We start from the raw sequence: 27,929 nt of genomic DNA, 5'->3' as shown, positions 1-27,929 counted from the left end.
GAAACAAAAAAATAAGAGAGAGAGAGAGAGAAAAGAACCCAAGAAACAAACAACCCCACCACCCCCACCGCCCAAACACTGAGGTGGGTTATCCCAAAGGCAGTGAGAAAAAGGCGAAAAACAGAGTAAGGGGCAGTGCCAGGGCAAAGGGCACACATTTCACAATTGCAGAGATGTAAAGAGCCTTGGAGAAGGAAATGGCAAACCACTCCAGTACTCTTGCCTGGAAAATTCCCATGGATGGAGGAGCCTGGTAGGCTACAGTCCATGGGGTCGCAAAGAATCGGACACGACTGAGTGACTTCACTTTCTTTCTTTAAAGAGCCTTGGAGGTTTGGCACCCCATTCCCCGTCTCATGGTTGATCGAATCCTGGGCTGTGGTTTCTCCGCATCTATTTTTGAAGACAGACACCCCTCTCCCACCCCCTTCTTCCAATGCGCCTTGCCAAGAACGCTGTCACCCACCTCCGAGGACCGTGCCCAGGAAGATGCATTTCTTTTTGTGACGTTTCAGAAAATTCCACGTAGATCTAAGCATTTTCAGGCCCCCGGGGTGCGGGCTGTTTAGAGGGAAGGGATGATGGTCCACCAGGAAACCTTTTCTTTGTCGCCTGGCACGGACGACCCGGCTGGACGGCCGTCGTCCCGCTCGGTGCTCTCCAGAAATCACAAAGGCGACTTTCCGCAGACACTGTCACCGGAGCGGGAAGGGGGCGTGGACTATAGCTGAGCAGTTGCCTTTTTCTGTTGCAGCCGCAGCTCACTGGTCCGGGGCGCCCAGGTCCGTCCAGAATTCGCTCCCGAGTACCTCACTGTTCGATTCCCCCGGAAACGACGGCCCGTATCCGCCGCGTTCCGCAGCCTGTGCTCCTATTTCCCCGCGGTCTCTGTCGCTGAGCGAGGCGGCCCGGGTGCAGTATGGAAGCGAAGGCAGGGTCCACCGCGGCTACCGATGGCGCATACTCGGTGTCTGCGGAGGAGACCGAAAAGTGGATGGAGCAGGCGATGCAAATGGTAAGGGGGCCGGGGCGTGGACGCATAGGATCGGAACTTCCTCCTGCTTATCCCGACCGAGCATTTGAGTAAATGTCCCCGGGGTACTTTCTGGGTCTTAATAATCTCGATGGCGCTCACAATCTCTGGGAAAACAGCTGGCTTTTACTGTCCTGAAATGTACTTTAGTCCATTCTCACGTGGCTCTGAGGGAAGGAAGAGAGGAAATACGGAAATTGTTTCTTTTTCACTGTTTTGAAGTAAGCGTCAACATCCCTTTTCGGGGGCTGCTGGCACGTGCGTGCTGTTTCCCCTTCTTTCCTGTGGACACTGGCAGATTCGCGACGATACATTATTTTGTATGTATGACCCCTTGAACCTACCTAGGAGAAGGAAGGAAGCTGAGGATGTTTCTGGTAGAGAGCAGGATAAGAACAGGCCCCTGAGCGGTCAGATTCCACCATTCATTCATTCATCCATCCATCCTCTTGCCCTCTGCCCTTTTACTTTCTTCCCTCACTCCCTTCAGGACTCCTGATTAAGGAGGGCTCTGATAAGCTTTGTGTACAACCCAAGCTTTACCCGTACTTATGTGTGCCAGCGAACTCTTTAATAGGGATAAAAGTGTACTTGGCGTGTATGTATAGGTATATAAATCATAGACGCACATATATGCATATTTTTAAAGACTTGTTTCTTATACTTTTTTGAAAGTGGTGGTGGTGATGGTTTAGTAGCTAAGTCGTGTCCGACTCTTGCCATCCCATGGACTGTAAGTGACTCAGTAAAAAAAAAAAAATGTATTTTGTATTCAGTTCAGTTCAGTTCAGTCGCTCAGTCGTGTCCGACTCTGCGACCCCATGAATCGCAGCACGCCAGGCCTCCCGGAGTTCACTCAGACTCACGTCCATCGAGTCAGTGATGCCATCCAGCCATATTACATTCCAGTAAATGCCAAGTATACACTTAGATATAATTGAGACAAAACTTAACCTTCCTATGCACAGTTTTCCTGGTATTTCTCTTTCATTCCATTTTGAAAAAACAAATGCTGGTCATCATACCTGATTTGATTTCATGATGCAGTCTTTCAGCCCACTTCAAAATTTATTCTGCCCATTAAACTTATAGGATGCATAATTTTTTATTTGATACTTTAATATTCGCATATGCTTTGAATGGATCTTCCCTGGTGGCTCAGACGGTAAAGCGTCTGCCTACAATGCCTACCATGTGGGAGACCAAGGTTCAATCCCTGGGTAGGGAAGATCTCTTGGAGAAGGAAATGGCAACCCACTCCAGTATTCTTGCCTGGAAAATCCCATGGATTGTGGAACCTGGTAGGCTACAGTCCATGGGGTCACAAAGAGTCGGACACGACTGAGCGACTTCACTTCACTTATGCTTTAAATGATTAATTTATAATATGGAATTGTTTGTCCTGAACTCATTTTATGTTACTAAATTCTTCCAGCTGGAAAAAAGGAGTTTTCATGTGATATCAAAATCTCTCTCCTTCCCCCAAATGATTTCAATACTATCATATGCTGGGCGGCATAAGTCATGAGGATGATAGTAAATGCACGGGAAGGTTGAAATATCTCAAATTAAGCTGCATTTACATCTTTCTATGGATAAGAGACCCGGAGGTCAGGGGATGTGGGAATGCTGAAAATTTTTGGCCTCTTCTGGTTATTTTCATTTGCTTTAGGAACTGTCCTCAGAATATTTATGGGGAGTTTGCATAGATGAAATTTTGAGAGATCCTACCATAGAGGACTCAATAGTGGTTTTAGAAATAGCCAGGTTTATTCAGCCATTGAACTTTTCCCCTTTGTGTATCAGAAATGTGTTTTCTTTCTCTCCTTTCATATCATCCACACTATTCTCTAGACTTCTGGACTGAACATTTGAGTCTTTTTACTACCTTTTTTTTTTTTTTAAAAATTAAACTTTTAATTTTGTATTGGCATATAACCCATTAAGAATGTTGTTATAAAAAAAAAGAATGTCGTGATAGTTTAGGTGGACAGCAAAGGAACTCAGCCATACATATACACGTATCTTTTCTCCCCCAACTCCCTCTCATCCAGGCTTCCACATAACATTGAACAGAGTTCCCTGTGCTATACAACAGATCCTTGCTGGTTAACCATCTGAGCCACAATCGGACTATAAACACCTAAAGGTGTGATTGCCTAGTTTATCTACACAGGGTCAAGGAGGTCCTTAGTTTGCACTTTGTTTTTTTGGCCAGTAGTATATGTTTCTTCCCACTCCAGAATTCTTGCCTGGAGAATCCCATGGACAGAGGAGCCTGGTGGGCGACACTCCACAGGGTCGCAGAGTTGGACACGACTGAGCGACTAACACACACACACATACGTTTCTTCCAGGTCTTAAACAAAGGGAAAACAATGCTTGTGATAAATCTTGGACTTTGTCCAACCATCCCCTCCACCTCCACTAAAGAAACTTCAAATCTTAAACTACTTTGAAGACTTGTAGAAGTAATAGAAACTGTCCTGTGTACTTCTGAGAAGAGTTTACGATCAGACCAGAAGCATAGCTAGTACCAGATTCAGAGGCAGCTAATGTGTTCTGACGGAGAAGGCAATGGCACCCCACTCCAGTACTCTTGCCTGGAAAATCCCATGGACAGAGGAGCCTGGTGGGCTGCAGTCCATGGGGTCGCTAAGAGTCAGATATGACTGAGCGACTTCACTTTCACTTTTCACTTTCATGCATTGGAGAAGGAAATGGCAACCCACTCCAGTGTTCTTGCCTGGAGAATCCCAGGGACGGGGGAGCCTGGTGGGCTGCCCTCTATGGGGTCGCACAGAGTCGGACATGACTGAAGCGACTTAGCAGCAATGTGTTCTGAGGAATTTGAAAGTGAGGTGTCCAGTGTACATGTAATAATAGGATACTAGCATACTTGCAGCACCTGGGCAGAGTAGACATATTTATATGGCCAATTCAAGTGGCTGAGTGCTTGGCTGATATTAGTGTTTGTTGAGCGAAGGCCTGGAGGAATTGGAATGGAGATGGGTTCTTAAAGTATATGATAAAAGGCAGAAAACATAAAAGAAGAATGAATAGTAAGAATGTATCTTACTTTGTAAGATACAAAGTAACAAAGCAAAGGACAGAGGGAAAATATTTGCAGTGTAAATAAAAGGACAGGTTTGATATAACCTTGATATATAAAGAACCTTGGCAAAGAGATATACACCCTAATATTGAAAAAGTCAAAGGATATGAATAAACATGCTATTTCTAAAAGAAACACAGATAAGGAACAAGTTAACAAATGTGCAGTTTCACTAGTAATAGATTAAATTCAAATTAAAAAGAGATATAATTTTTCAGTATTCTTGCCTGGAGGATCACATGGACAGAGGATCCTGGCGGGCTATGGTCCATAGGGTTGCAGAGAGTCAGGCACAACTGAAGCGACTTAGCATAATTTTTCAGCTGTTAAATTGGCAAAGGTCAAAAACTTGCAATGCTTGTTGTAGATAAGGATGTGTGTGTGAGGAGTTGGTTAGTTGTTTGCTGTAATTGGGGCATCTTTTCTAGAAGGCAACTTTGTTATATACATATTAAAAAGCCTTAAAACTGAGTTTATCCTTTGATTCAGTAATATCTTTATGGTATTTTTTTTCCCAAATGAAAATATTTTAATGTTTTCTTTTTCTGATTATATAGATAATTCATAGTCATAAGAAATTTATTTTTATAAATTTATTGACATATATACTTTTAAATAAGTCAAATTACATATTCTCTTCATGATTGTAAGTATCCTTTTTTCCTAGGTATAATCATTTCTTATTTCAGTTTATTTTCCTCTCACCCCCATCCCATAGTTCTTTTATTGCTCTGGAGTGAATTACCAAACATGGGACATAGGATGTATGTATTTTAAAGCCATCTATCTAGATGTTTTTAGATTGCCTTTTAGAACTATACTGCCCAGTGTAGTAGCCACTAGCATATGTGCCTAGTTATTTCATGAATAAGATGAAATTAAATATTCAGTTTCTCAGTCACGTTAGCCGCTTTTCAAGTACTCAGAAGCCACACATGGCTGGTGGCAACCATATTGGACAGCACAGATCAAACGATGTTTCCATCGCTATTGGCAGTGCTGTTGGATAGCACTGGCCTGAAGTGGTCCCACGTCCGTCCCCAGTGGTGGGAATGTTCTGTCCTACCCCCGTTCCTACCATCCCTGGAATTATCACTACTGAACATTTCACAGTGTTACAGGGGAGAAGTAATATCTGTGTTATATTTCTTGTTGTTCTTTGGTGAAGTTATCAAACTTTAAAGAAAGTTCTCTATATTTTATTATTGTTTTGTAAAATCGCTATTTTTCATGACAGTTTTCTTTTGGAGAGATAGCATATAATAAAGGTCATTGTTTTAATCACCACAGCATATAATTCTAACGATTTGGCTTAGAATCAAATAAAAAAAATAATAGCATTGCACTCTTACATTCCAGACACATTGCCATGGGCTATGTCTCATACTGACCAAATGTATAAGGTCCACAGTAGTCCTGCTCTATGGTGGTTATTGTTCAGTCACCACTAAGTCATGTCCAACTCTTTGTGACCCCATGGACTGTAGCATGCCAGGCTCCTCTGTCCTCCACTATCTCTTGGAGTTTGCTCAAATTCATGTCCATTGAGCCAGTGATGCTATCTAACCATCTCATCCTCTATCATCCCCTTCTTCTCCTGCCCTCAATCTTTTCCAGCATCAAGGTCTTTTCCAGTGAGTTGACTCTTTGCATCAGATGGCCAAAGTATTGGAGCTTCAGCTTCACAACAGTCCTTCCAAAGAATGTCGAGAGTTGATTTCCTTTAGAAATGAGTGGTTTGATCTCCTTGCTGAACAAGGGACTGCTGAGCAAGAGTTTTTTCTAACACCGCAATTTGAAAGCATATCAGGTGTGTATTGTTACCGTCCTCATTTTCAGATGTGGACATCGAGGTTTAGAGTTAAGTAAGCTCCCCACAGTTAGGGAGCTGGTAAGGACGGAGATGTGATTTGAGCCCAGCCACCTGTCTTCACCCCCAGTTTGTCCTGTGCTGGGTTTGGTTGCTCACTGCTCCCCATTGTACTCTCTTGGACCCCTCTGCCTTTTCACTTTATTCCCACTGACTACCATGCCTTGGGGATCCTAATTAGACATTTGGATTTTTTTTCCTCTGTGAATTGCCTAGATATATTCTCTTTTGCCCAATTTTATTATTAGTTTTCCTTTTTAAAAACCACATTGTAGGGACTTCCCTGGTGGTCCAGTGGCTAGGACATCTTGCTCCCAATGCAGTGGGGCTGGATTTGATCCCTGGTCAGGGAACTAGTATGTAGGTCAAGAAGCAAGTTAGACATGGAACAACTGAGTGGTTCAAAATTGGGAAAGGAGGTATGACAAGGCTGTATATTATCACTCTGCGTATTTAACTTAGATGCAGAGTACACCATGTAAAATTCTGGGCTGGATGAAGCACAAGCTGAAATCAAGATTGCCCGGAGAAATTTCAACAACCTCAGATGTGCAGATGATACCAGCCTAATGGCAGAAAGTGAAGAGGAATTAAAGAACCTCATGATGAGGGTGAAAGTTGAGAGTGAAAAAGCTAGCTCAACATTCAAAAAACTGAGACCATGTCATCCAGTCCCATCACTTCATGATAAATAGAAGGGGAAAAAGTGAAAACAGCGACAGATTTTATATTCTTGGGCTCCAAAATCACTGTGGACAGTGACTGCAACTATGAAATTAAAAGACACTCCTTGGAAGAAAAGCTATGACAAACCTAGACAACGTATTAAAACGCAGAGACGTCAGTTTGCCAACAGTGGTCCGTATAGTCAAAGCTATGGTTTTTCCAGTAGTCCTATATGGACGTGAGAGTTGGATCATAAAAAAGGCTGAGCACCGAGGAGTTGATGCTTTCAAACTGTGGTGCTGGAGGAGACTCTTGAGAGTTGCTTGGACAGCAAGGAGATCCAACCAGTCAATCCTAAAGAAAATAAACTCCGAATATCCATTGGAAGGACTGATGCTGAAGCTGAAGCTCCAATACTTTGGCCACCTGATGCAAAGGGCCGACTCGTTGGAAAAGACCCTAATGCTGGGAGAAATTGAAGGCAAAAGAAGAAGGGAGCGGTAAAGGATGAGATGGTTAGATGGCATCACCGACTCAGAGGACGTGAATTTGAGCAAACTCTAGGAGGTAGTGGAGGACAGGGGAGCCTGGCATGCTGCAGTCCATGGGGTTGGGAAGAGTCAGACACGACTTAGCGACTGAAAAACAGCAGCAACATGGAAGCAGATTCCACGTGCCGCAGTTAAGAATTTGCATGCTACAACTAAAACATTCTGTGTGCTGCAGATAAGACTTGGCACAGCCAAATAAATAAATATTAAAAAAAAGTTCTGGTGCCTTAAAAAAAAAAAAGAATGTTTGACAATGCTTCATTCTAAAAAAAAAATTACATTGTAGGAACTGTTTGTATTTTATAGCTATTTCTAGGAATAATTCATAAGGAATCAGTGGAGATATACAGAGAAGTTCTCTATTTGTTTATAATAGTGAGGAATTTGAAAAATAGCCACATGTGCTAGTCAAACAATAGGGGACCAATTAAGTGAATCATAAATATTTATGCAGAGAAGCACTATGTAGCCTTAAAAAAATCATGTGCTGAAAAAATATTACTCAACATAGAGAAATGTTTGTAATATGTTTCTGGATGAAAAACGCAGACCACTGAACGGTATATATAGTATAAATTTATTTGACTTTTTAGAAAGCTACAAATATGTATATGCAGACATAGGGAAAAACCTGAAAAATTTGTTACAGAATAATACTGGTGATCATATTTTGTAATGTTGGGATTATGAGTGGTTTTTATTTTTTGATGTGTGAATTTTTTTACCCCCAAGTCTTCTGCCATACTTACTTTACACTTAGGAAAAAAGAAAGATTGAGTAGATAAATGTATCATCAGAGAGTCAGAGGGAGAAAAGTTGCAAGGTTTCTGGAATAAATCGTGTATTATAGTTGCTTTTTCCAGGCACCTGAAGGCAATGGCACCCCACTCCAGTACTCTTGCCTGGAAAATCCCATGGATGGAGAAGCCTGGTAGGCTGCAGTCCATGGGGTCGCTAAGAGTTGGGCATGACTGAGCAACCTGACTTTCACTTTTCACTTTCATGCATTGGAGAAGGAAATGGCAGCCCACTCCAGTGTTCTTGCCTGGAGAATCCCAGGGATAGAGGAGCCTAGTGGGCTGCCGTCTTTGGGGTCTCACAGAGTCGGACACAACTGAAGCGATTTAGCAGCAGCAGCAGCAGTATTAGTATAAGATTATGGCATGTCTGAGGGAAATTAAAAAAGAAATCAAGCACAGACAGATCCATTGTATCAAATGTAGTGTGATTAAATGTCTCTTTGTGTTAGGCCTTGTGCCATGTGCTTGGCCTACAAAGGTGAGCGGAACAGGTTTGCTGGTGCTTGGCTCTAGTGCTTCCCCGCAGGAGCATGCTGTTTAATTGATGAAATTAAGCCGCCCACAAATGAAAAAGTTAATAGTAGCAAGTCCAGGATCCAAAATAAGAGGCAGACATAAAATGCTATCAGATAATAGGTGACACGGTCCTGAGCAAGTTAGTTGAGTGAAATTACAGGATGCTTTCTTAACTTGAAAAAGGGAAATGGGATGTAGGCGAGTGGAAAAGAAGAGATGGGTTCTCAAGGGGAGGAATCAAGTACAAAGAAATGGAGGACTCAGTCTTGGGTTAGGAGGGGATCCAACTATCTGTCTGGATCAGGACTTCTAACCAGGGCTCAGGTTTTAGCAGGAGTCTATAAACCCTGATGCTGTGTGTAAAAATGTCACGTGCTTGTGCCTTTTTCGCGTGGGAGTGTCCACAACTTTCACCAGATTCTCAGAGGGGCTCCAAGAAGATTAAGGACAAAGGACCTGGAAGGATAATGAAAGGTTCGGCTGACTCAGTTGGCTGGTGGGGAGCACTGGGTGATGGCTGGGAGGCTCTTGGTGCCAGGCTGTTCGTCTCCAGGTGAGGAGAAGTTTAGTGTGTTACAGGAGAACAGAGCTTCTCAGAGTCACGAGCAGTAACAGCTCTAGTGTCGTTGACCTTTCGAACGTTATTATTTTCTACCTAAGAGTTGTCCTGGCCGAACTGTCTTTTCCTCCAATTGTCTTTTTTCTTTTGTAGGAGATATACTTGGGTACTCTTCAAGAGTCCAGGCACTCTGACCCCCTCTCCCCTCCTGCTACCACCGCATGACTAGAAAGTAGTTTGTAGGAAGGATGGCTTTAGAGAAACTGCACAGTCTCTTCCGTCCTAGAACTGTCTTTATCTGTAAAAGCAGATGGACCCTGGCTAGAGTGCAGGAGATGACACTTGAGGAGCAAAAGAAACGACATTAAAGACATTTGGAGTAGGGACCAGTGAGAAGAGAGATTTCATTCTTCAGTTTTGAACCTTGGTAACTTACTAATTTATGAAAGACAAAATTGCCATTTTAAATAGTAACGGAGCCTCTCTAAAAGATGAGGTGGTTGAAAACCTGCATAGGTACAATTCAGAGCCATTTTGCCTGCTCTTTTGTGCATTTATAATGAAACGATTGGACTTGGCAGAAGAGGTCATGGGAATGTTGGAAAGTACAAGATGGGATGGATTAAAAAGTCTTTTCAGTGTAATTAAATCTGTTTTGAACTTCACAGCAAAGCAGATATATGTATTTGATATATGCATATACACACGTGACTCGTTCTGTGGGGTTCTGAGGTTGCTCTCGCCACCTCCTCCCTAACCTACCATTCCAGCTGCTCACCCTTCACCCTCAGTCTAGGCCACTCCTCATCAACAGCATTATTTGCCTTTTTCAAGTACTATGGTCACTCATGCTTTCTCTCTAATTGGGACAGCGGTGGAAGGCATTTTTACAAAAATGAAGCAGGAAGATAATATAGTATGGGAAATAGAGTTAAAAGCAGATCATTTTCTTGGAGGAAACAAGAGAAAACCCGAAGGAAAGAATGAAAGGCCCGTCTCGTCCCCTCTCCGGGGGCCCAGAGCGTGGCCCCGGCTGTTTTCCAGGTGAACAAGTCAGAATGTGGAAGGAGCCGCACCAGGCAGCTTGGGTTTGCCTCTGCCTGCCACCTGCTCCTCCTTCCCTCTGCTCTTGGATCCTCTCCTGCACGTTTGAAATGAACAAGTAGCCTCACGTAGAGCTCTTCAGCAGACAGGTTTACAGATAATCCTTGTCACGTGGCCCCCTGTTTGTTTTCTCTGTTTTTCTTTAAACTTTTACATCTCACTGTCTTGCTAAATGTCCCCTTTCCCTTTGTCCCTTGAACTAGCGCTGCTAAGAACCCAGGCACCAGTAAAGTAGCTGGTCTGTGGTGACTGGAGTAGAAATTAGAGGCAGAGCTGTGGCTGGAAACCCAGGAACCTTGCACGTGCTCCACAGAGATTTGTTGAACAAGTGAGTGGAGGATCCACATTGCCTGGGCTCTAGGCCCAGCCTCACACAGGGACTGATCCCGTAACCTTCCCAAGGCTCAGTCTCCTTATCTGTAAAATGGGGAAATCACGAACCAGTTGCACCGGGTTATGAAGTACATGAATTAATAATGTGCCTGAACTAGTCCTGCATCAGGGGGAGCTTTCCAACAAGCTCTCAGCTCTTATTATTTGCAAGCTCAGAATCAGAACACTTGACGTACAGACACAACAGTCTGTTGTAATAGAAACTAGAAGTGTAACTTACACATAAGTCCCTCTTCAGGCTACTGGTTTTTATTTCCTCCCTCCCACCCTAACTGACCCTTCCTTCTTGGCCCAGTATTTTCCTTGGATCTTCTATAACCCCAGACACTCCTGGTTTTCCTCCTACCTCAGTAGCCATCTCTTCTTAATTGCCATTGTAGGAGCCTTCTGGTTTACTCCACCTTTTATTTTTTTAATGTTTCATTTTGAAATAATTACAAATTCACAGCAAGTTGCAACACAATATACAGACAAGGCCCCAGTACCCTTCACCTGGTTTCCTCTAGTGGTAGCATATTACATAACTAGCGAAATGTCACAGCCAGGAATACAGCCTTGACCCAGCCTGCAGTGCTTGTTCACGTGTCATCAGCTTTATGTGTGTGCGCCTGTGTGTGCATGTGTGTCTGCATCGTTCAGTGCAGTTTTGTTACCTGTTTTGTTTGATCACCACTAGGACTTCTCCATCACCACAAGGCTCCCTCTTGCTGCCCTTTATGGCCACCATCCTTTCCACACCCTAACCCCCAGCAGTCACTAATCTATCCTCCATACCCATAGTTTTGTCATTCGGGAATGTGGTATACTTGAATATGTCACCTTTGGGGATTTTTTTTTTCCCACTCAACATTATTTCCTTGAGTCAGTTAATAGCTGATTCCTTTTCATTGCTGTGTAGTTTTCCATGGGTGGATGCAACATACTTTGTTTAACCTGATAGCCCTTGAAGGACATTTGGGTCATTTCCAGTTTGGGGCTAGGAGTAAAATGTCATTGAACATTCATGTCTGTATATGACATTGTGTTATTGTATGAACATAAGATTTCATTTCCCTGGGTGGACAAACGCCCAGAGTACAATCATTGGGTCATATGTTAAGTGCACATTTAGCTCTTTAAGGAACTGCCAAGCCATCTCCCAGGGTGGCTGTAACAATTTTACATTCCTGCCAGCAATATATGAGATCCTGTTTCTCTGCTTCACTGGCATCTGTTGTTAATACTTTTTATTTCAGCCATTCTGGTAAGTGTGTAGTGATATCTCATTGTGGTTTTAATTTGCATTCCCTAATGGTTAATGATGTATCCATCTTTTCATATACTTATTTGCCATCTGTATGCCATCTTTGATAAAATGTTTTTTAGTATCTTTTGCCCATTTTCTAACAATTTTTTTAAACTGTTGAATTTTGAGCATTTTTTTTTTCATAATCCAGATCTAGACTGTTGTTGAATATGTTGTTATTCAGTCACTAAATTGTGTCTGACTTTTTGTGACCCAGTCATGAAATTAAAAGATGCTTGCTCCTTGGAAGAAAAGCTATGACCATCCTAGGCAGCATATTAAAAAGCAGAGACATTACCAACAAAGGTCTGTCTAGTCAAAGCTATGGTATTTCCAGTAGTCATGTTATGGATATGAGAGCTGGACTATAAAAAAAGCTGAGTGCTGAAGAATTGTTGCTTTTGAACTGTGGTGTTGGAGAAGACTCTTGAGAGTCCCTTGGACTGCAAGGAGATCCACCCATTCACTCCTAAAGGAAATCAGTCCTGAATATTCATTGGAAGGACTGATGCTGAAGCTGAAACTCCAATACTTTGACCACCTGATGCGAAGAACTGACTCATTGGAAAAGACCCTATTGCTGGGAAAGGTTGTAGGTGGGAGGAGAAGGGAATGACAGAGGATGAGATGGTTGGATTGCATCACCAATGCAATGGATATGAGTTTGAGTTTGAGGTTCTGGGAGTTGGTGATGGACAGGGAAGCCTGACGTGCTGCAGTCAATGGAGTCACAAAGAGTCAGACACAACTGAGCAACTGAACTGAACTTTGTGACCCCATGGGCTGCAGCACACCAAGCTCCTTTGTCCTTCACTATCTCCCAGAGTTTGCTCAAATTCATGTTACTTGAATCAGTGATACTATCTAACCATCTCATCCTCTGTCACTCCCCTTTTCCTTGCCTTCAGGCTTTCTCAGCATGAGGGTCTTTTCCAACGAGTGGGCTCTTTGCATCAGGTGGCCAAAATATTGGAGCTTCAGCTTCAGCATCAGTCCTTCCAATGAATATTAGGGTTGATTTCCTTTAGAGTGGACTGGTTTGATCTCCTTGCTGTCCAAGGGACTCTCAAGAGTCCCCTTAAATATATGGTTTATAAATACTTTCTTCCCATTTTAGCTTATCTTTTCTTCCTCTTAACAGGATGTATTAGTTTTCTCTGGCTTCGGTAACAAATGCCTGCACACTTGGTGGCTTAGAACAACATAGGTTTATTCTTTTACGATTCTGGAGGCCAGGAGTCCACTCTCCGTTTCACTGCCCCCAAACAAATGTGTCAGCAGGGCTGTGCGCCCTCTGGAGGCCCTGGAGAAGAATATATTTCCTTGCCTTTTCCAGCTTCTAACGTGACATTCCTTGCTTGGTTCATGACTCCTTCCCACATCTTCAAAGCCAACAGCGTAGCATCTTCAAATCTCTCTGCTTCCATCATCCCATTGCTATCTACTTTACGTGTCAAATCTCTCTCCGTGTCTCTCATAAGGACAGTTATGATTGCATTTGGGGCCACCTAATAATCCAGGATAACTTCCCTATCTCAAGACCCTCAACAGATATTTGATGGATGAGCACATGATTTGTCTTTCTTGTGGACCCCAGTTTATGCGTCATCCTGAACTTATTTTAAATTTCACTCTATGTGTGACGATTGCCTTAACTGTGCTGGTTCTTATTGTCTCCTCCCTCTCCAGCTGTCAGTCCTCCTCCCAGCTTTCCTTCCTGTAGTAACCTATGGTACATTTTTTATTTGTATATATGCACCAAACCTTTGAAAGACCTCTGCAGTCTTTCAAACTTTGTGCAAACTGAGTGTGCTTTAACTTTTTACATAACTGGGACAGAACTAGCCTGTGGGTAGTGCATGACCCAGTTCTGAAGAACATGGTATTATGGCTTCAGATACTGTCTCCTTCCATCTCTCCAGGCCCCAGCTTTATCCCACTACTCCAGATGCAAGAGAAGTATCATATGCTCCCACAACGTGCCTCTCCTTTCACCACTGTTGGCCAAATGAAAAGTGTCAGCTGAGCATGTTTGAAGCAGCTAAGGGACCCACGCTAGCATTATGATAGGGTTATTGCTGGGAGCAAGCGGCTAGTGCAGGAGACGGAACACATACTGATTTCAGCAAAGCCTTCAACTTGGCACTTCGTGTGCCCTGTGGTGTGTGTAAATACCTCTGCTTCAGTAGGAATGTAGTCTTCTAGAGTGTCTTCCAGCCTGCCCAAACAGGAAATGCTATGCCTTTCTAGAAACAGCGGTACTTGGGTTCTTTAAACCATAGTGAGGTGGAAATGACTATGCTAGTTCACAGGTCACAACCGTTTCAGGTTCTCTCTCACCTGTGGTGTCCGGGCATCCCAAAAGTAACCTGCCTGTTTTTGCTCTCTGCCTGAAGAAGTATTCCTTAGCTGTCCTGGGCCCCAGAACTGCTGGGGCTCCTTCAGCCACCATGGTGGTGGTTTAATCACTAAGTCATGTCTGACTCTTTGTGACTCCATGGACTGTAGCCTACCAGGCTTCTCTGTCCATGGGATTCTCCAGGCAAGAATACCAGAGTGGGTTGCCATTTTCTTCTCCAGGGGATCTTCCTGACCTAGGATTCAAACCCGCATCTCCTGCATTGCAGGCAGATTCTTTTATTGCTGAGCCGGCACGGAAGCCCATTCCCTCAACCATAGGGCTGGAAAAAAAATGGACAGCTAGTGATGGAGGGGTGACTCTGCAACTATAATGATTAGTTTACCATCCCTGGGATGGTGGTGGAACTGTGCCTAAACTTACTTTTCTCATTTGTATTTTTCAGTTGAGATATATTTCACATGGGTTTCCTTGGTGGCTCAGCAGTAAAGAATCCACCTGCAGCGCAGGAGCCGTGGGTTTGATCCCTGGGTCAGGAAGATCCCCTGGAGGAGAGCATGGCAACCCACTCCAGTATTCTTGCCTGGAGAATCCCATGAACAGAGGAGCCTGGTGGGCTGCAGTCCATGGGGTCACACAGAGTCAAACATGACTGAAGTGACTTAGCATATTTCACATACAGTGAGATGCACAGGTCTTAAATGTATTGTTCATTCAGTTCTGAATGATGCAGACATCTATGTAAGCCACACCCTTATCACGATAAAGTTTTTTCCTCCCCAGATTTCCTTGTGTCCCTTTCCAGTCAAGCTACTCATCCCTGTTGGTGATGGAACCACTGTTGCAATTACTTTCATCATAGTTTAGTCTGTTCTAGTCCTTCACTTGGAGGGAATCATGCAGTGTGTGCACTTTTGTGTCTGATTTCTTTTATGTTAGCATGTCTGGGATTCATCCATGGTGTTGTGTGTATCCGTAGTTTGTTTCTCTCTTATTGCTGAGTAGTATTCCATGGCATGTTTATCCATTCTTTTGTTGATGGACACCTGTGCTATTTCCTGTGTTTGGCTATTATGAATAACATAACATAATAACAGCCAAGCTGTTATGAACATTCTTTTACAAGGTTTGTTTGTTTGTTTTTGCTAGACACATATTCTCTTCTCTCAAGTAAATACTTAGGAGTAGAATGAGCTAGATGTTCATAGGCTCTTTGTAGGTTTGCTTCTTGGGGTTTCCTAGGTGGTAAACAACCTTCCTGCTAGTGCAGGAGATGTAAGAGATACATGTTTGATCCCTGGGTTGGAAAGATCCCATGGAGAAGGAAATAGCCACCCACTCCACTATTCTTGCCTGGAGGAGCCTGGAGGGCCATGGTCCATAGGGTTGCAAAGGGTCAGACACAACTGAGGCGACTTTAGCACACATGTGTGTTTACTTCTTAAAGAAGCTTCTAAAGTGTTTTTCAAAATGGTTGTGCCAGTTTTGTATAGAGTGCTCCAAAGCCATTATTGTCTCGCTTAGAACAGAGATTGTGGGCACAGGGAGATAAGCAGTCTGGTCACCTTGATGCTGTTGAATACCAGAGGATGTTTTCTGTAATTTTTAAAGCATCAGAAAGATTAAGCAAGTGGAATTTCAACAAAGAAAGAATTTTAATAAAAGACTTATAAATGTTACTTATTCTTCTACCTGTTTACAAATACATGTGTGCTGTGCCGTGCTAAGTTGCTTCAGTCATGTCTGACTCTTTGAGACCCTATGGAATATAGCCAGTTAAGCTCCTCTGTCCATGGGATCCCCCAGGCAAGAATACTGGAGTGAATTTCCATGCCCTCCTACAGGGGATCTTTCCAACCAAGGGATTGAACCCATGTCTCCTGCATTGGCAGGCAGTTCTTTACTGCTGTGCCACCTAAGAAGCCTGTACTCTGTCAGAAAACAGTGCACAGTTCAGTTCAGTTCAGTAGCTCAGTTGTGTCTGACTCTTTGCGACCCCATGGACTGCAGCACGCCAGGCTTCCCTGTCCATCACCAACTCCTGGAGCTTGCTCAAACTCATGTCCATGAAGTCGGTGATGCCATCCAACCATCTCATCCTGTGTCGTCCCCTTTTCCTCCTGCCTTCAATCTTTCCCAACATCAGGGTCTTTTCCAATGAGCCAGTTCTTCACATCAGGTGGCCAAAGTATTGGAGTTTCAGCTTCAGCATCAGTCCTTCCAGTGAATATCCAGAACTGATTTCCTTTAGGATTGACTGGTTTGATCTCTTTGCTGTTCAAGGGACTCTCAAGAGTCTTCTCCAACACCCCTGGCAATATAAGAACAAGGATCAAAAGTAGTCTTTGATCAGTTCTGCTTCCAGTAAAAGAAAAATTCAGGGAGCTCAGGACTATGATGGGGATTTGCTCTTGAGTCTCTCTCAATACAGACACAACAGAGAATAAAGGCACTGAATACTGAAATGTTTTAGAAAAGGGGAAACTGAGCCACGTTTCTTTGCTCTGATGTTTGTTCATGTGTGTAGTCCTTAGGCTGCCTGTTTCTTTTGTCTTTTCAAGTATTGAACATCACCTGTTAGATTTTCCACTTTGTCTTTTAGGCCAAAGACGCCCTAGACAATACTGAAGTTCCTGTTGGCTGCCTTATGGTCTACAACAATGAAGTTGTGGGCAAGGGGAGAAATGAAGTTAATCAAACCAAAAATGTATGTGAGTTGAAGAGTAAATTGCAAACATATGACAGTGATGGTAGGCATGGAATGGATTTCTCGTGGTTGGTGGCAAGATGGATCTGTGTAGCGTTAGGTGACCATTAGTGGAAGGACAGTTTCCTGAAACCTTTAAAAATGTCTCTTTTTTTCTGATTATAAAGAGTGATCCATACTGATTTTCAAAATTTTGGATAATTCAGAAAAATTTAATGAAGCAGTAAATTCTTTGGGTCTGATTTTCCATTTCATAGAGCTTTAACACGAGTAAAATCCAAGAGGGGTTTTATTACATCAGAGTGTCCATACAGAAGAAAAGAGTCCGTCTCTATTTTAAGCAAATGTAATACCTGGAAATTCTACTTTATGAGACAGCAATTTAGCTCATATTGTATCCTTCGGTGAGGCTTCCCTGGTAGCTCCGTTGGTAAAGAATCTGCCTGCAATGCAGGAGACCCTGGTTTGATTCCTGGGATGGGATGATCTGCTGGAGAAGGGATAGGCTACCCACTCTAGTATTCTTGGGTGTGTGCTACTGCTGCTGCTAAGTCACTTCAGTCATGTCCGACTCTGTGTGACCCCATAGACGGCAGCCACCAGGCTCCCCCATCCCTGGGATTCTCCAGGCAAGAACACTGGAGTGGGTTGCCATTTCCTTCTCCAATGCAGGAAAGTGAAAAGTGAAAGTGAAGTCACTCAGTCGTGTCTGACTCTTTGCGACCCCATGGACTGCAGCCCACCAGGCTCCTCCGTCCATGGGATTTCCCAGGCAAGAGTACTGGAGTGGGGTGCCATTGCTTTCTCCCTTGGGTGTGTAGTACCTTTAATTATTGTGTTCCTCCTAGTCAATTAAAAAGTCACCCTTAATTGATAGCTGTGGAGATATAAAAGGATTGTATAAAGAAAGCAAGTAATTCAGTGGGGTACAGTCTCCACCACCTGCAGGTACACTTTAAAAGCTTTTGTGACTTTACTGTGGTTAGGTTGAGAAGTTGTGAATTAAGGAAACACTTGTTGAATGTGGTATCACCACAGCATGTTACAGTGAGTAGGAATGAAATCATAAGTTTTAGGATTATAAGAAGTGCCGGGGGGACTCAAGGAGAGCTTATAATTTTACCACCCCTCACGTTGACTTTGATCTTACTTGGGAGCCAGAGAACGAGGTGGGGGTGCTATGAGCACTTTCGAGTTCATTCATCACACTTATCAACAAGAAAACTCAGATCTAGTGAAACACAAGCAAAATAGGAACCCAAATTCACAAAACAGTTGTTACGTGGACATCAAGATGCCTGTAAGATAAGTAGTAAGCCATGTGTGTTAGTCGCAGTCGTTTCTGACTCTTTACAACTGCATGGAATGTAGCCTGCCAGGCTCCTCTGTCCATGGAATTCTCCAGGCAAGAATACTGGAGTGAATTGCCATTTACTTCTCCAGGGGATCTTCCTGACCCAGGGGTCAAACCCTGGGTCTGCATTGCCGGCAGATTCTTTACCTTCTGAGCCACCTGGAAAGCCCAATAAGCCGTAGTACACCAATTAGTGAATCTACAGATACTATTCAGGAGTAGAATTTTGTGATTTAAATAATTGTCGTATTTCCCTATTTGTATTTTGTGGTTCAGTACAGTATCTTTAACGTGAGAAAGTCGGATGTCCTAGCAACATCTGTCTAAACCCCCAGTGACCTGAGTTTCTTCCACACCTTGAAATTAACCTGGATTTATTTTTAGTATTCTGTGCTCTTTAGAAGGTTACCCTACAATCACAGTATAGAAAGACTCTTGACCCCAAAAGAGGAGACCCAAGTCCTACTTTCGGCTCTGCTACCATTACCCGCCGTCACCACCGCCATCACCTCGCCCAGCTGTGTGTCTTTAGTAACCTCCTAACATAGCTTACTTAGCTTCTGGTTCTTCAGTGGTAAAAGAGTTGATTGAGATGATTTAGGTCATTGATTATTTCTTGAGAACTATGAGCACATTTGATTCAGTAAATCTGAACCTGATTTCTAAAAAGCACCCAAGTTGGGGGGAACTTTGCTTTTTTTAAGCTCCCCAGTTGGTTCTGGTATGCAGTCAGGTATGGGACCCTCTTTGCCAAAGAACTTTCCAGCTCTGAGTTTATCATTCTGGGCCAGCAGGGCTCCCATCTGCCTCTGGCTTCCATGGCCCCTTGGCCACTGTGCCAGCACTTTCCACAGGTAAATGAATACCTTTCTGTTTGCCCCGCCAAATTTTATGCTTCTGGAGGACAGAGACTTTTTTCCCCACAGAGTTTAGTGCAGTGGCTTGTACATAGTTGATACTAAGTGTAAGTTTATTGATAAACATAATTATTCATGAGTACTATAAATAATTGCCACATAGCAGAGTACATATATAGTGTTGCATGTGACTGTGCTTCATATAATTCATATCACTTTATGAGATGTAGATACTAGAATTACATTTGGGGAAACTAAGGCTTGGAAAAGCTATGTAACTTGCCCAAGGCTATACAATTAGTAATGTCACAGTCAGGATTCAGACTGAAGTATGGTTGACTTCAAATTTCTTGCATTTCTCCTATACTCTACTGCTCCCAGAAGGTATCTGAAACTGATACCAAACCTCTGCTTCTCTCTAGAGTCCGCCAGTATATAAAATCTTATCCCAGAGAAAATGTAAGTGATGATATCCCAGTGATGACATTCTAAATATAGATTTGTTTAGAGTGAGGTTAGTGACAGTCTTGAAAACATATTCGAACCTAAAGCACATGCTTATGAAAATTTCAGTTTCCTTGGAAATATTCAGGAACCATAGACATCTTTTTTTTATTTGAGACTTATCTCTCTGGTATTTTAATTGACAGAGTGTCCCCTAAAGTACTTAGATACTTAACTAAAAATAGAGCACTAATTCCTCTGACATCTCAGATTAGGTATCTTTTGTCGGCAAGGCTATAGTACTTGAACTAGGAAATCCACTGTCAGCTGCTAAGGGTGTCCTGAAACCTTTATTCGCTGAAATGTTTGCAGAAACAATAGGCCCGTTTTTCATATTTACTTTGGAATATTTGTAAAATACTGTTACACGTAGCCAACAAGGTCAGTGCAGGCAGCTCTCTTTCCAGGCTACTCGACATGCAGAAATGGTGGCCATTGACCAGGCCCTAGACTGGTGCCGTCGCCGCGGCAGGAGTCCTTCTGAAGTGTTTGAACACACTGTGCTGTACGTCACCGTGGAGCCCTGTATCATGTGTGCAGCTGCTCTCCGCCTGATGAGTATCCTTTGACTTCACAGGTTCATGTGTCGTGAACTCAAAAATGGATGGTGGAATGCGGGTGGGAGGGACGCTCCTCCCACCAGAGGGAGGAGCTTATATGTATACATGTGGCTGATTCACAATGTTGTACAGCAGAAACCAACACAGCATTGTAAAGCAATTATATTTCAATTAAAAAAAAAGGCATCAATGTAAAACAAAAAAGTCCAGACAATGTTAAAAAAGATTCTACTATATGAAAACAGAATTGTGAAACAAATTTTGGAAGATGTACTTTACAAAATACAGTGTTCCTAGGCCAAAACATTTTTTAAGAAAGATTTTTGAATACTGAAGTCTTTGTTTTAGTATCAGTGAACTATAACAAGTAAGTGAGAGCAAGAAACGCTTCAAGCTAACTTAAGCTGTCAGGTAAAGACAGACCATACATTAGACTGTTTAACAGTGTACATAAGAAAAGACCTGAAGAATATGCACCTATTTTGCCTTTGGTGAACAGATTACAGGTGACTTAAAATTTCTCTTTCTCTGTTTATTGCCTGTGGTGAACAGATTACAGGTGACTTAAAATTTCTCTTTCTCTGTTTATAAGTCTTTATTGTTTATTTTTGCCATGAATACCTATTACATAGAAGGCTTGAAAAATTCAAGTAACTACAAAGTGAAAGTATTTATGATACTGTGTTGTGTTGTTCAGTCGCTCAGTCGGTCCGACTCTTTGCAACCCCATGGACTGCAGCACACCATGCTTACCTGTCCTTCACTGTCTCCCGGAGTTTGCTCAGACTCTTGTCTGTTGAGTCATTGGTGCCATCCAGCCATCTCATCCTCTGTTGTCCCCTTCTCCTCCTGCCCTCAGTCTTTCCCAGCATCAAGGTCTTTTTCAGTGAGTTAGCTATTCACATCAGGTGGCCAAAGTATTGGAGTTTCAGCTTCACCATCAATTCTTCCAGTGAATGAATATTCAGGGTTGATTTCCTTTAGGATTGACAAATTTGATCACCTTGCAGTCTGAGGGACTCTCAAGAGGCTCCTCCAGCACCATAGTTTGAAAGCATCAATTCTTCAGTGCTCAGCCTTCCTTATGGTCCAACTCTCACCTCCATACATGACTATTGGAAAAACCATAGCTTTGACTATATGGACCTTTGACAGCAAAGTGATGTCTCTGCTTTTTAATACGTTGTCTGGGTTTGTCATAGCTTTTCTTCCAAGTAGCAAATGTCTTTTAATTTCATGACTGCAGTCACTGTCCACAGTGATTTTGGACCCCAAGAACTGTAAACTAAATAAATGGGAAGTTGATATAGCTCTTCGAATTGTGTCTTTCACGGAATAAATGACACAAATACTGAGTACAGCCAGTTAGCCTCTAAAGATCTTTTTAAAAATTGCTGGATAATTCAACAATTAATTGTTGAATCTCATGCTAGCATGTTCTTATGTATTTATTTTGGTTGTTTCTGTTCAGTCACTCAGTTGTGTCTGACTCTTTGCAACCCCATGGACTATAGCATGCCAGGCTTCCCTGTCCTTCACCATCTCCTGGAGCTTGCTCAAACTCATGTCCATTATTTTGGTATGTGGGTGTGAATCATTTAATCACTAAAAATAATAGAGAGGGCTTTCAGTATGATAAGACATACAGTTTCCACTTTGTAAACTCTCTGCCCATCGTGCCATCCCGAGTGGCTCCGTTTTAGTCTGGTTTATTCTGAGCCACAGTTATATTTGCTTGAGGAAAGAACAGAGGGAAAATCTGTTATTTTTAAAGAGGTGAAAATCTCTGGATTAAATTTCTGCCTCCCTTTTGGCTCCAATTCTCTAGTGATTCCAAAATATCTCCTTTAGGAGAGGCCAGAGAGAGCACCAAGCTGCAAGCATTTAGCAAATACACATTCAGTTTTCACTCCATTTGCAGTTGTGAGATGTTAATTTTTAAATCCTTTAAACCTCTTTCTTTTGTGTAACTAGATTGTGAAGTGAAGTCAAAGTTTGTCCGTCATGTCCAACTCTGTGACGCCATGGACTATACAGTTCATGGGATTTTCCAGGCCAGAATACTGGAGTGAGTAGCCTTTCCCCTCTCTAGGGGATCTTCCCAACCCAGGGATTGAACCAAGGTCTCCCACGTTGCAGGCGGATTCTTTACCAGATGAACCATAAGGGAAGCCCAAGAATACTGGTGTGGGTAGCCTATCTCTTCTCCAGTGGATCTTCCTGACCCAGGAATCAAACCAGGGTCTCCTGCATTGCAGGCAGATTCTTTACCAACTGAGCTATCAGGGAAGCCTAAAACTAAGTTATATTCTAGAAGGAATTTCCTGAATTAAAGGGTGCTTAGACCTAGAGAAATACCTCCTGTCTGGCAGTGGTGGAATTTGAACCCACGACTCTGAGGAGACTGGAGCCTAAATCCAGCACCTTAGACTGCTCGGCCATGCTGCTTGATTGCAAAACTGAATTTTTAAGACTAAGCCCAAGTTTAATTATTTTTAAGGGTAGCGTGGGCTTTCCTCTCTAGGATAGCTGGTATAAACCCACTCTAGTTTTGTCACAATATGCACTTGAGCTGCCTGTTCTCTGTAGGACCTTAATTCTTTCTCAGGAATCCCACTGGTTGTCTATGGCTGCCAGAATGAAAGATTTGGTGGTTGTGGCTCTGTTCTGGATATTGCCTCTGCTGATCTACCGAGTACTGGGAAACCATTTCAGGTAACATGAACGGTTATACTTTTTCTTTCTAATTACTCTTATCTCACCTACGGGCTTGCGGGTAATTAGCGTGTTGTCAGTACACCAAGGAGCCATGACTGAACCAGATGGGTGCTGGGAACCTCTGGCCAAGGTCATGGATGCCTCAGTGTAAGACTGCAGGTAATCATTTCCAGGAGAGTGCTTAGCTGTCTTAATGCACAGAATCCCTCCAGAAAGAGAGTTCCAGCCTTCCAAGCTTTCCTCTGACAGTCTTCACCAACATCATCAGCTATGTGTAAGGACCCTACCACTATGGGCCTCTCCCCTCCACATGTGTGCCTGGCTCTGTGCTGTACCAGATTTGCATGATGCTTAGTCTGTGTTGGTGACTGCTGCTGCTAAGTCGCTTCAGTCGTGTCCGACTCTGTGCGACCCCATAGACGGCAGCCCACCAGGCTCCCCCATCCCTGGGATTCTCCAGGCAAGAACACTGGAGTGGGTTGCCATGGCCTTCTCCAATGCATGAAAGTGAAAAGGGAAAGGAAGTTGCTCAGTCGTGTTTGACTCTTCCCGACCCCATGGACTGCAGCCTACCTGGCTCCTCCGCCCATGGGATTTTCCAGGCAAGAGGACTGGAGTGGGGTGCCATTGCCTTCTCCGGTGTTGGTGACTATAGCAGCCATTTACAGTGAATACACAATATTTTTCACAAAGTCAGTCATTTTGCTTGATTGCCCTGTACTATTTTTGGCATCTAGGAATCAATACCTGATTTCATTTTTTTCCCCCTGCCTTTTTGATGTTGAAATTGCCCCTAGGCCCAAGAATCCACTTAGAAATTCTACTTTCTCTTTAACTTTGACGCTTCTCCCAGAGTTTTCGTGTTTAAGGCTATGAGCAGAAGGAATTTTTATTTCAGAGTTTGGTCTCTAGACAAATACCAGTTCCCATAAACTGGTTTGATTTTTTTCTCTCTAAGATCTAAGGTTAATCTTAAAAGTATTATGCTTTAAAAAGAAAAGGACTTAACGAATGCTGGACATGGTATGTAGTTAACAAAGATCTCAAATATTCTTGGGAGAATATTAAGTACCTATGAAGGGCTAAATTTGGTTGAATCCCAATGAGAACAAGTTTTGGAAAACATTCTATTTTGAGTTTTCCCAGCTGAACATTGGCTTTCCCAACAAGCCCTGCACTTTTGAGAACAGATAACTTTTACCATCACATCAGAAAAGAAACCGTCATAGGATGGAGAGTAGGCAGTACAGTTAGCCTGATCATTAAAACAATATGCAAAGTGACTTGTTTTCTTCCAGTCACTTCTATCAGTAACTCAGGTTTTGCTTCCGTAACTCTTTGCAAATGAATCGCTGACTCTGTACTTCATTTATGAGAAAGATCTGAAGAATTCCTCAAAGCTTCTCAGCTGAACAAAGATGAGCCCTTAGATATCAGATATGGGTGGAGCATTTCTGTCCAACATGCCAGAGATGTTGCCAGTGACATTACCAGTGACCGCATCACGTTGTGCTCCTTCAAAGGCCTGTATATTTTGACTTCATTTTATTGCTCCAATTTCTTTCCTGGTACTCCCTTAATAATCACTCCACCACTATCAGCTGGTTGTCTCACAAACCTAAGCTTATTCCTCCTCTTTTCCTGAGATGATCTGCTCAGTCTCTCTAAATATTCTCTAGTATTAAGTTTCATCCCTCTACTGTTATCCCAATTTCTTATTCTTTCACATGTTGACCTTTTTGCTGAAAGAATCAAAGATAGAAGAAACTGAACACTTAAAAAATATCCTCTGTAGTAAGGTTCGACTAGTTTTTTCTATAAAAAGCCTGAGAGGAAATATTTTAGCTTTTGTGAGCCACTTATATTTTTGTCACATATATATATTTTTAACCCTTTAAAATATAAAAACCATTCTTAGCTGACCATTTCTAGCTGTGGACTGCCAACCCGAGCTCTATAGAATCAAACACTTCATGGGCCCCTGTTAAATAAAGAACAGCAAATAAAAATAGCTTAGTGCTCAGTGAGCACTCACAATGTGCCAGGTGTTTTAATTAACAGGGGCTATGTTATCTAATCTCATTTTGTTGTTGTCATTCTTCATTTGCTAAGTCATGTCCGATTCTTTGCAACTCCATGGACTACAGCATGCCAGGCTTCGCTCTCCTTCACTATCTCCCAGAGCTTGTTCAAACTCATGTCCATTGAATCAGTGATGCCATCCAAGCATCTCATCCTCTGTTGCCCCTTTCTCCTGCCTTCAGTCTTTCCCAGCATCAGGGTTTTTTCCAGTGAGTCAGCTCTTTACATCAGGTAGCGAAAGTACTGGAGCTTTAGCTTCAGCATCTGTTCTTCCAATGAATATATTCAGGGTTGATTTCCTTTAGGGTTGACTGGTTTGATCTTGCTGTCCAAAGGACTCTCAAGAGTCTTCTCCAGGACCACAGTTCCATAGCATCAGTTATTCAGTGCTCAGCCTTCTTTATGGTCCAACTCTCACATCTGTACATGACTACTGGGAAAACCATACCTTTGACTATCTAACCTCATTTAATTTTCACAAAATCCTTTTGGGTTAATTTCTATAATTACCTATATTTTACATATGAGGGAACTGAGGCATAGAAAGTTGAAGTACCTTACACAAGATCACATAACTAGTAGGTGTCCTGGGATTTCTTTGGAAGGAATGATGCTAAAGCTGAAACTCCAGTACTTTGGCCACTTCATGCGAAGAGTTGACTCATTGGAAAAGACTCTGATGCTGGGAGGGATTGGGGGCAGGAGGAGAAGGGGACAACAGAGGATGAGATGGCTGGATGGCATCGCTGACTCGATGGACATGAGTCTCAGTGAACTCCGGGAGTTTGTGATGGACAGGGAGGCCTGGCGTGCTGCGATTCATGGGGTTGTAAAGAGTCAGACATGACTGAGCGACTGAACTGAACTGGGATCACACAGTTAGTTGATTGAAAAATAATAATGAGTTAATTAGTGATGTTTAATTTAGGTCTTTTTTTTTTTGGAAATATACTTCCTTACTGATTTTCCTAATATCCGTGAGGTGTATTAACATTATCTGAAATATATTTACATAATGATGTATGTGTTGCCATTTTCACGGAACACAGCACACATTTTCCTAGGCCTGTGCTCATTCTCAGCTTTCTTATTTCATCAGTGCACCCCTGGATATCGGGCTGAGGAGGCAGTGGAGATGTTAAAGACCTTCTACAAACAAGAAAATCCAAATGGTCGGTTTTCCCCTCCTGTGTACACATACTTAGTCGGTACGAAGCAAGTCTGCGTGGGCCTACCTCTTCATTTTCTCTTTCTTTTCTATTCTTTTCACAGCACCAAAATCAAAGGTTCGAAAAAAGGAATGTCACAAATCCTGAACTTGTTTTAATGAAAGACTCACGCCCCTGGGACGACATTCTTGGACAGAAAGCTGTTGACATCGTTGAAGCATATGTTTATATATTGTCCATAATTCGCGGGAAAATGGTTTCTCATCATTTGCTCTGTTAAGGGAGCAAATGAGCACTTTTTAAAAGGCTGACAGTTGCAAACAACTCCTAGCTTTTCCACAAGCTGAAAGACCATTTTTAAGAAGGGGAAAAGTTAAAGATTGAGGTTTTAGAAATTAGCAAGCAGTTCCTGTTCTTCATGCCAAAATCCTTATGCCTGGTCCAGGAATGCACTGACTTTCAGAGGATGTGTATCCAGACTCAGTTGCCTGGTGTGTCTGCCTGGAGAGCATCACCCGATAGACAGCTGCTCCAGGCCTTACAGACGGGGATCCTTCATCCTTGGCAGCCACCGTGTTCTCCCGGGTTGCGTGTGTCGGGGAGGGAGACTTCCTTGGAAGTTGTATTAATATATGAATCATATACATATTGGACCACGATTCTGTGGTCCTTAGAAGAGATTTTTGCTTTTATAAAGCATTTAGAGAAAATACATACTTTTAAAACACATATTCATCATTTAACAGCATACTGCTATCATAAAACCTTATTCATGCCTTCTTTGAAGATGAAATAAAATAAAAATAAAAGAAATGCCTAAGTAGATGACTCTTTCTTTGTTATTGAGCAACTCTACTGTGCCAGGCTCTGTTTGTTCACTGAAGTGAAAGTTGCTTGGTCGTGTACAACTTTGCAGCAACCCCATGAACTGTAGCCCTCCAGGCTCCTCTGTCCATGGAATTCTCCAGGCAAGAATACTGGAGTGGGTTGCCATTAGCAGAATGAAGTATCCTGCCCTCATGGAGCTTCTAGTCTAACGGGAGGAGACAGACAATGATCATAATAGATTATACAGTATGTTAGAGGTTGATAAGAATTATGGCAAAAAGAACAAGGCAGAGGGGGTGGGCGTGCCCCTCAGTAGGAGGAATGGTTGCAGGATTAAATAGAATGATTCATTACATCTGAAATCAAACACAGCTATTTCTCTATGAAAACCAGATTTAGAATTTAAAATCTACAATGTAAAAGTGACTTCCCTGGCAATCCAGTGGTTAAGACTCTGAGTTTCCACTGCAGGTAGCAAGGGTTCCATCCCTGGTTGGGAAACCAAGATCCCACATGCCATGCAGCGTGGCCAAAAAAAAAAAATCTAAAATGTAAAAGTGTGAGCACAGCCCTAGAAAGGGTATCCACAGCAGGAAGCTCGGTACTCACCTTCCTGACTGTAGCAGTGGTTGCCACTATGAACTTCAGCTTTGTAGAGCCTCTTGGGGATGCTCTGTGTCTGCCCAGAAGGGGGCCTCGCTGTTCCATCAGAAACCCAGCTCCAAGCCTTGGAAGGCAGCTTCTTCTCGATTGCATTTCTTCAGTGGATTCATTTCCTTGATGCAAAGCATCTGTATTTGTTGGTTCTGCCATTTGAGTGATGTCTCCGACTTGTTTGTTTTGAATTACATTGCAGGCTGGAATGTAATTGTGGTGAAAGGATTTTTATATTGCTGAGA

At 42.7% G+C, this 27,929-nt stretch overlaps 2 protein-coding genes across 4 annotated transcripts in view; one reads left to right on the top strand and one right to left on the bottom strand.

The window, feature by feature from the left end:
- Positions 1-720, bottom strand: part of PEX3 (peroxisomal biogenesis factor 3) — a 32,976-nt gene extending 32,256 nt beyond the window's left edge. The window contains exon 1 of the mRNA XM_005889089.2: positions 467-720. Coding sequence (XP_005889151.1) covers positions 467-539 — 73 coding nt within the window. The 5' untranslated portion in view covers positions 540-720. The remainder of the gene's footprint in view (positions 1-466) is intronic.
- Positions 721-782: 62 nt separating this feature from the next.
- Positions 783-27,929, top strand: ADAT2 (adenosine deaminase tRNA specific 2). Of its 3 annotated transcripts, XM_014483583.2 has the most exons (7): positions 879-1,015; positions 5,766-5,958; positions 16,854-16,958; positions 20,081-20,231; positions 22,842-22,948; positions 26,133-26,205; positions 26,306-27,928. In XM_014483583.2, the coding sequence occupies exons 3-7, from the start codon at positions 16,899-16,901 to the stop codon at positions 26,347-26,349; spliced, it is 435 nt and encodes a 144-aa protein (XP_014339069.1). In that variant the 5' UTR covers positions 879-1,015; positions 5,766-5,958; positions 16,854-16,898; the 3' UTR covers positions 26,350-27,928. The 3 variants fall into 3 exon arrangements, with proteins under 3 accessions (XP_005889152.1, XP_070232893.1, XP_014339069.1); XM_005889090.3 differs by lacking the exon at positions 5,766-5,958 and having other exon boundaries at positions 783-1,015; XM_070376792.1 differs by lacking the exons at positions 5,766-5,958; positions 16,854-16,958 and having other exon boundaries at positions 783-1,015; positions 26,306-27,929.

Source organism: Bos mutus, chromosome 9 (genome assembly GCF_027580195.1).
Source record: "Bos mutus isolate GX-2022 chromosome 9, NWIPB_WYAK_1.1, whole genome shotgun sequence".
Classification (NCBI taxonomy): Eukaryota; Metazoa; Chordata; class Mammalia; order Artiodactyla; family Bovidae; genus Bos; species Bos mutus.
This window is presented reverse-complemented; position numbering and strand designations above follow the sequence as displayed.

Excerpts from the sequence above, each read along its gene's own strand:
- ADAT2 (XM_005889090.3), top strand. The coding sequence starts at position 920 with ATGGAAGCGAAGGCAGGGTCCACCGCGGCTACCGATGGCGCATACTCG. Across the intron at positions 16,959-20,080 it reads AAGTTAATCAAACCAAAAAT|GCTACTCGACATGCAGAAAT; the intron begins GTATGTGAGTTG and ends CTCTCTTTCCAG. Across the intron at positions 20,232-22,841 it reads AGCTGCTCTCCGCCTGATGA|GAATCCCACTGGTTGTCTAT; the intron begins GTATCCTTTGAC and ends ATTCTTTCTCAG.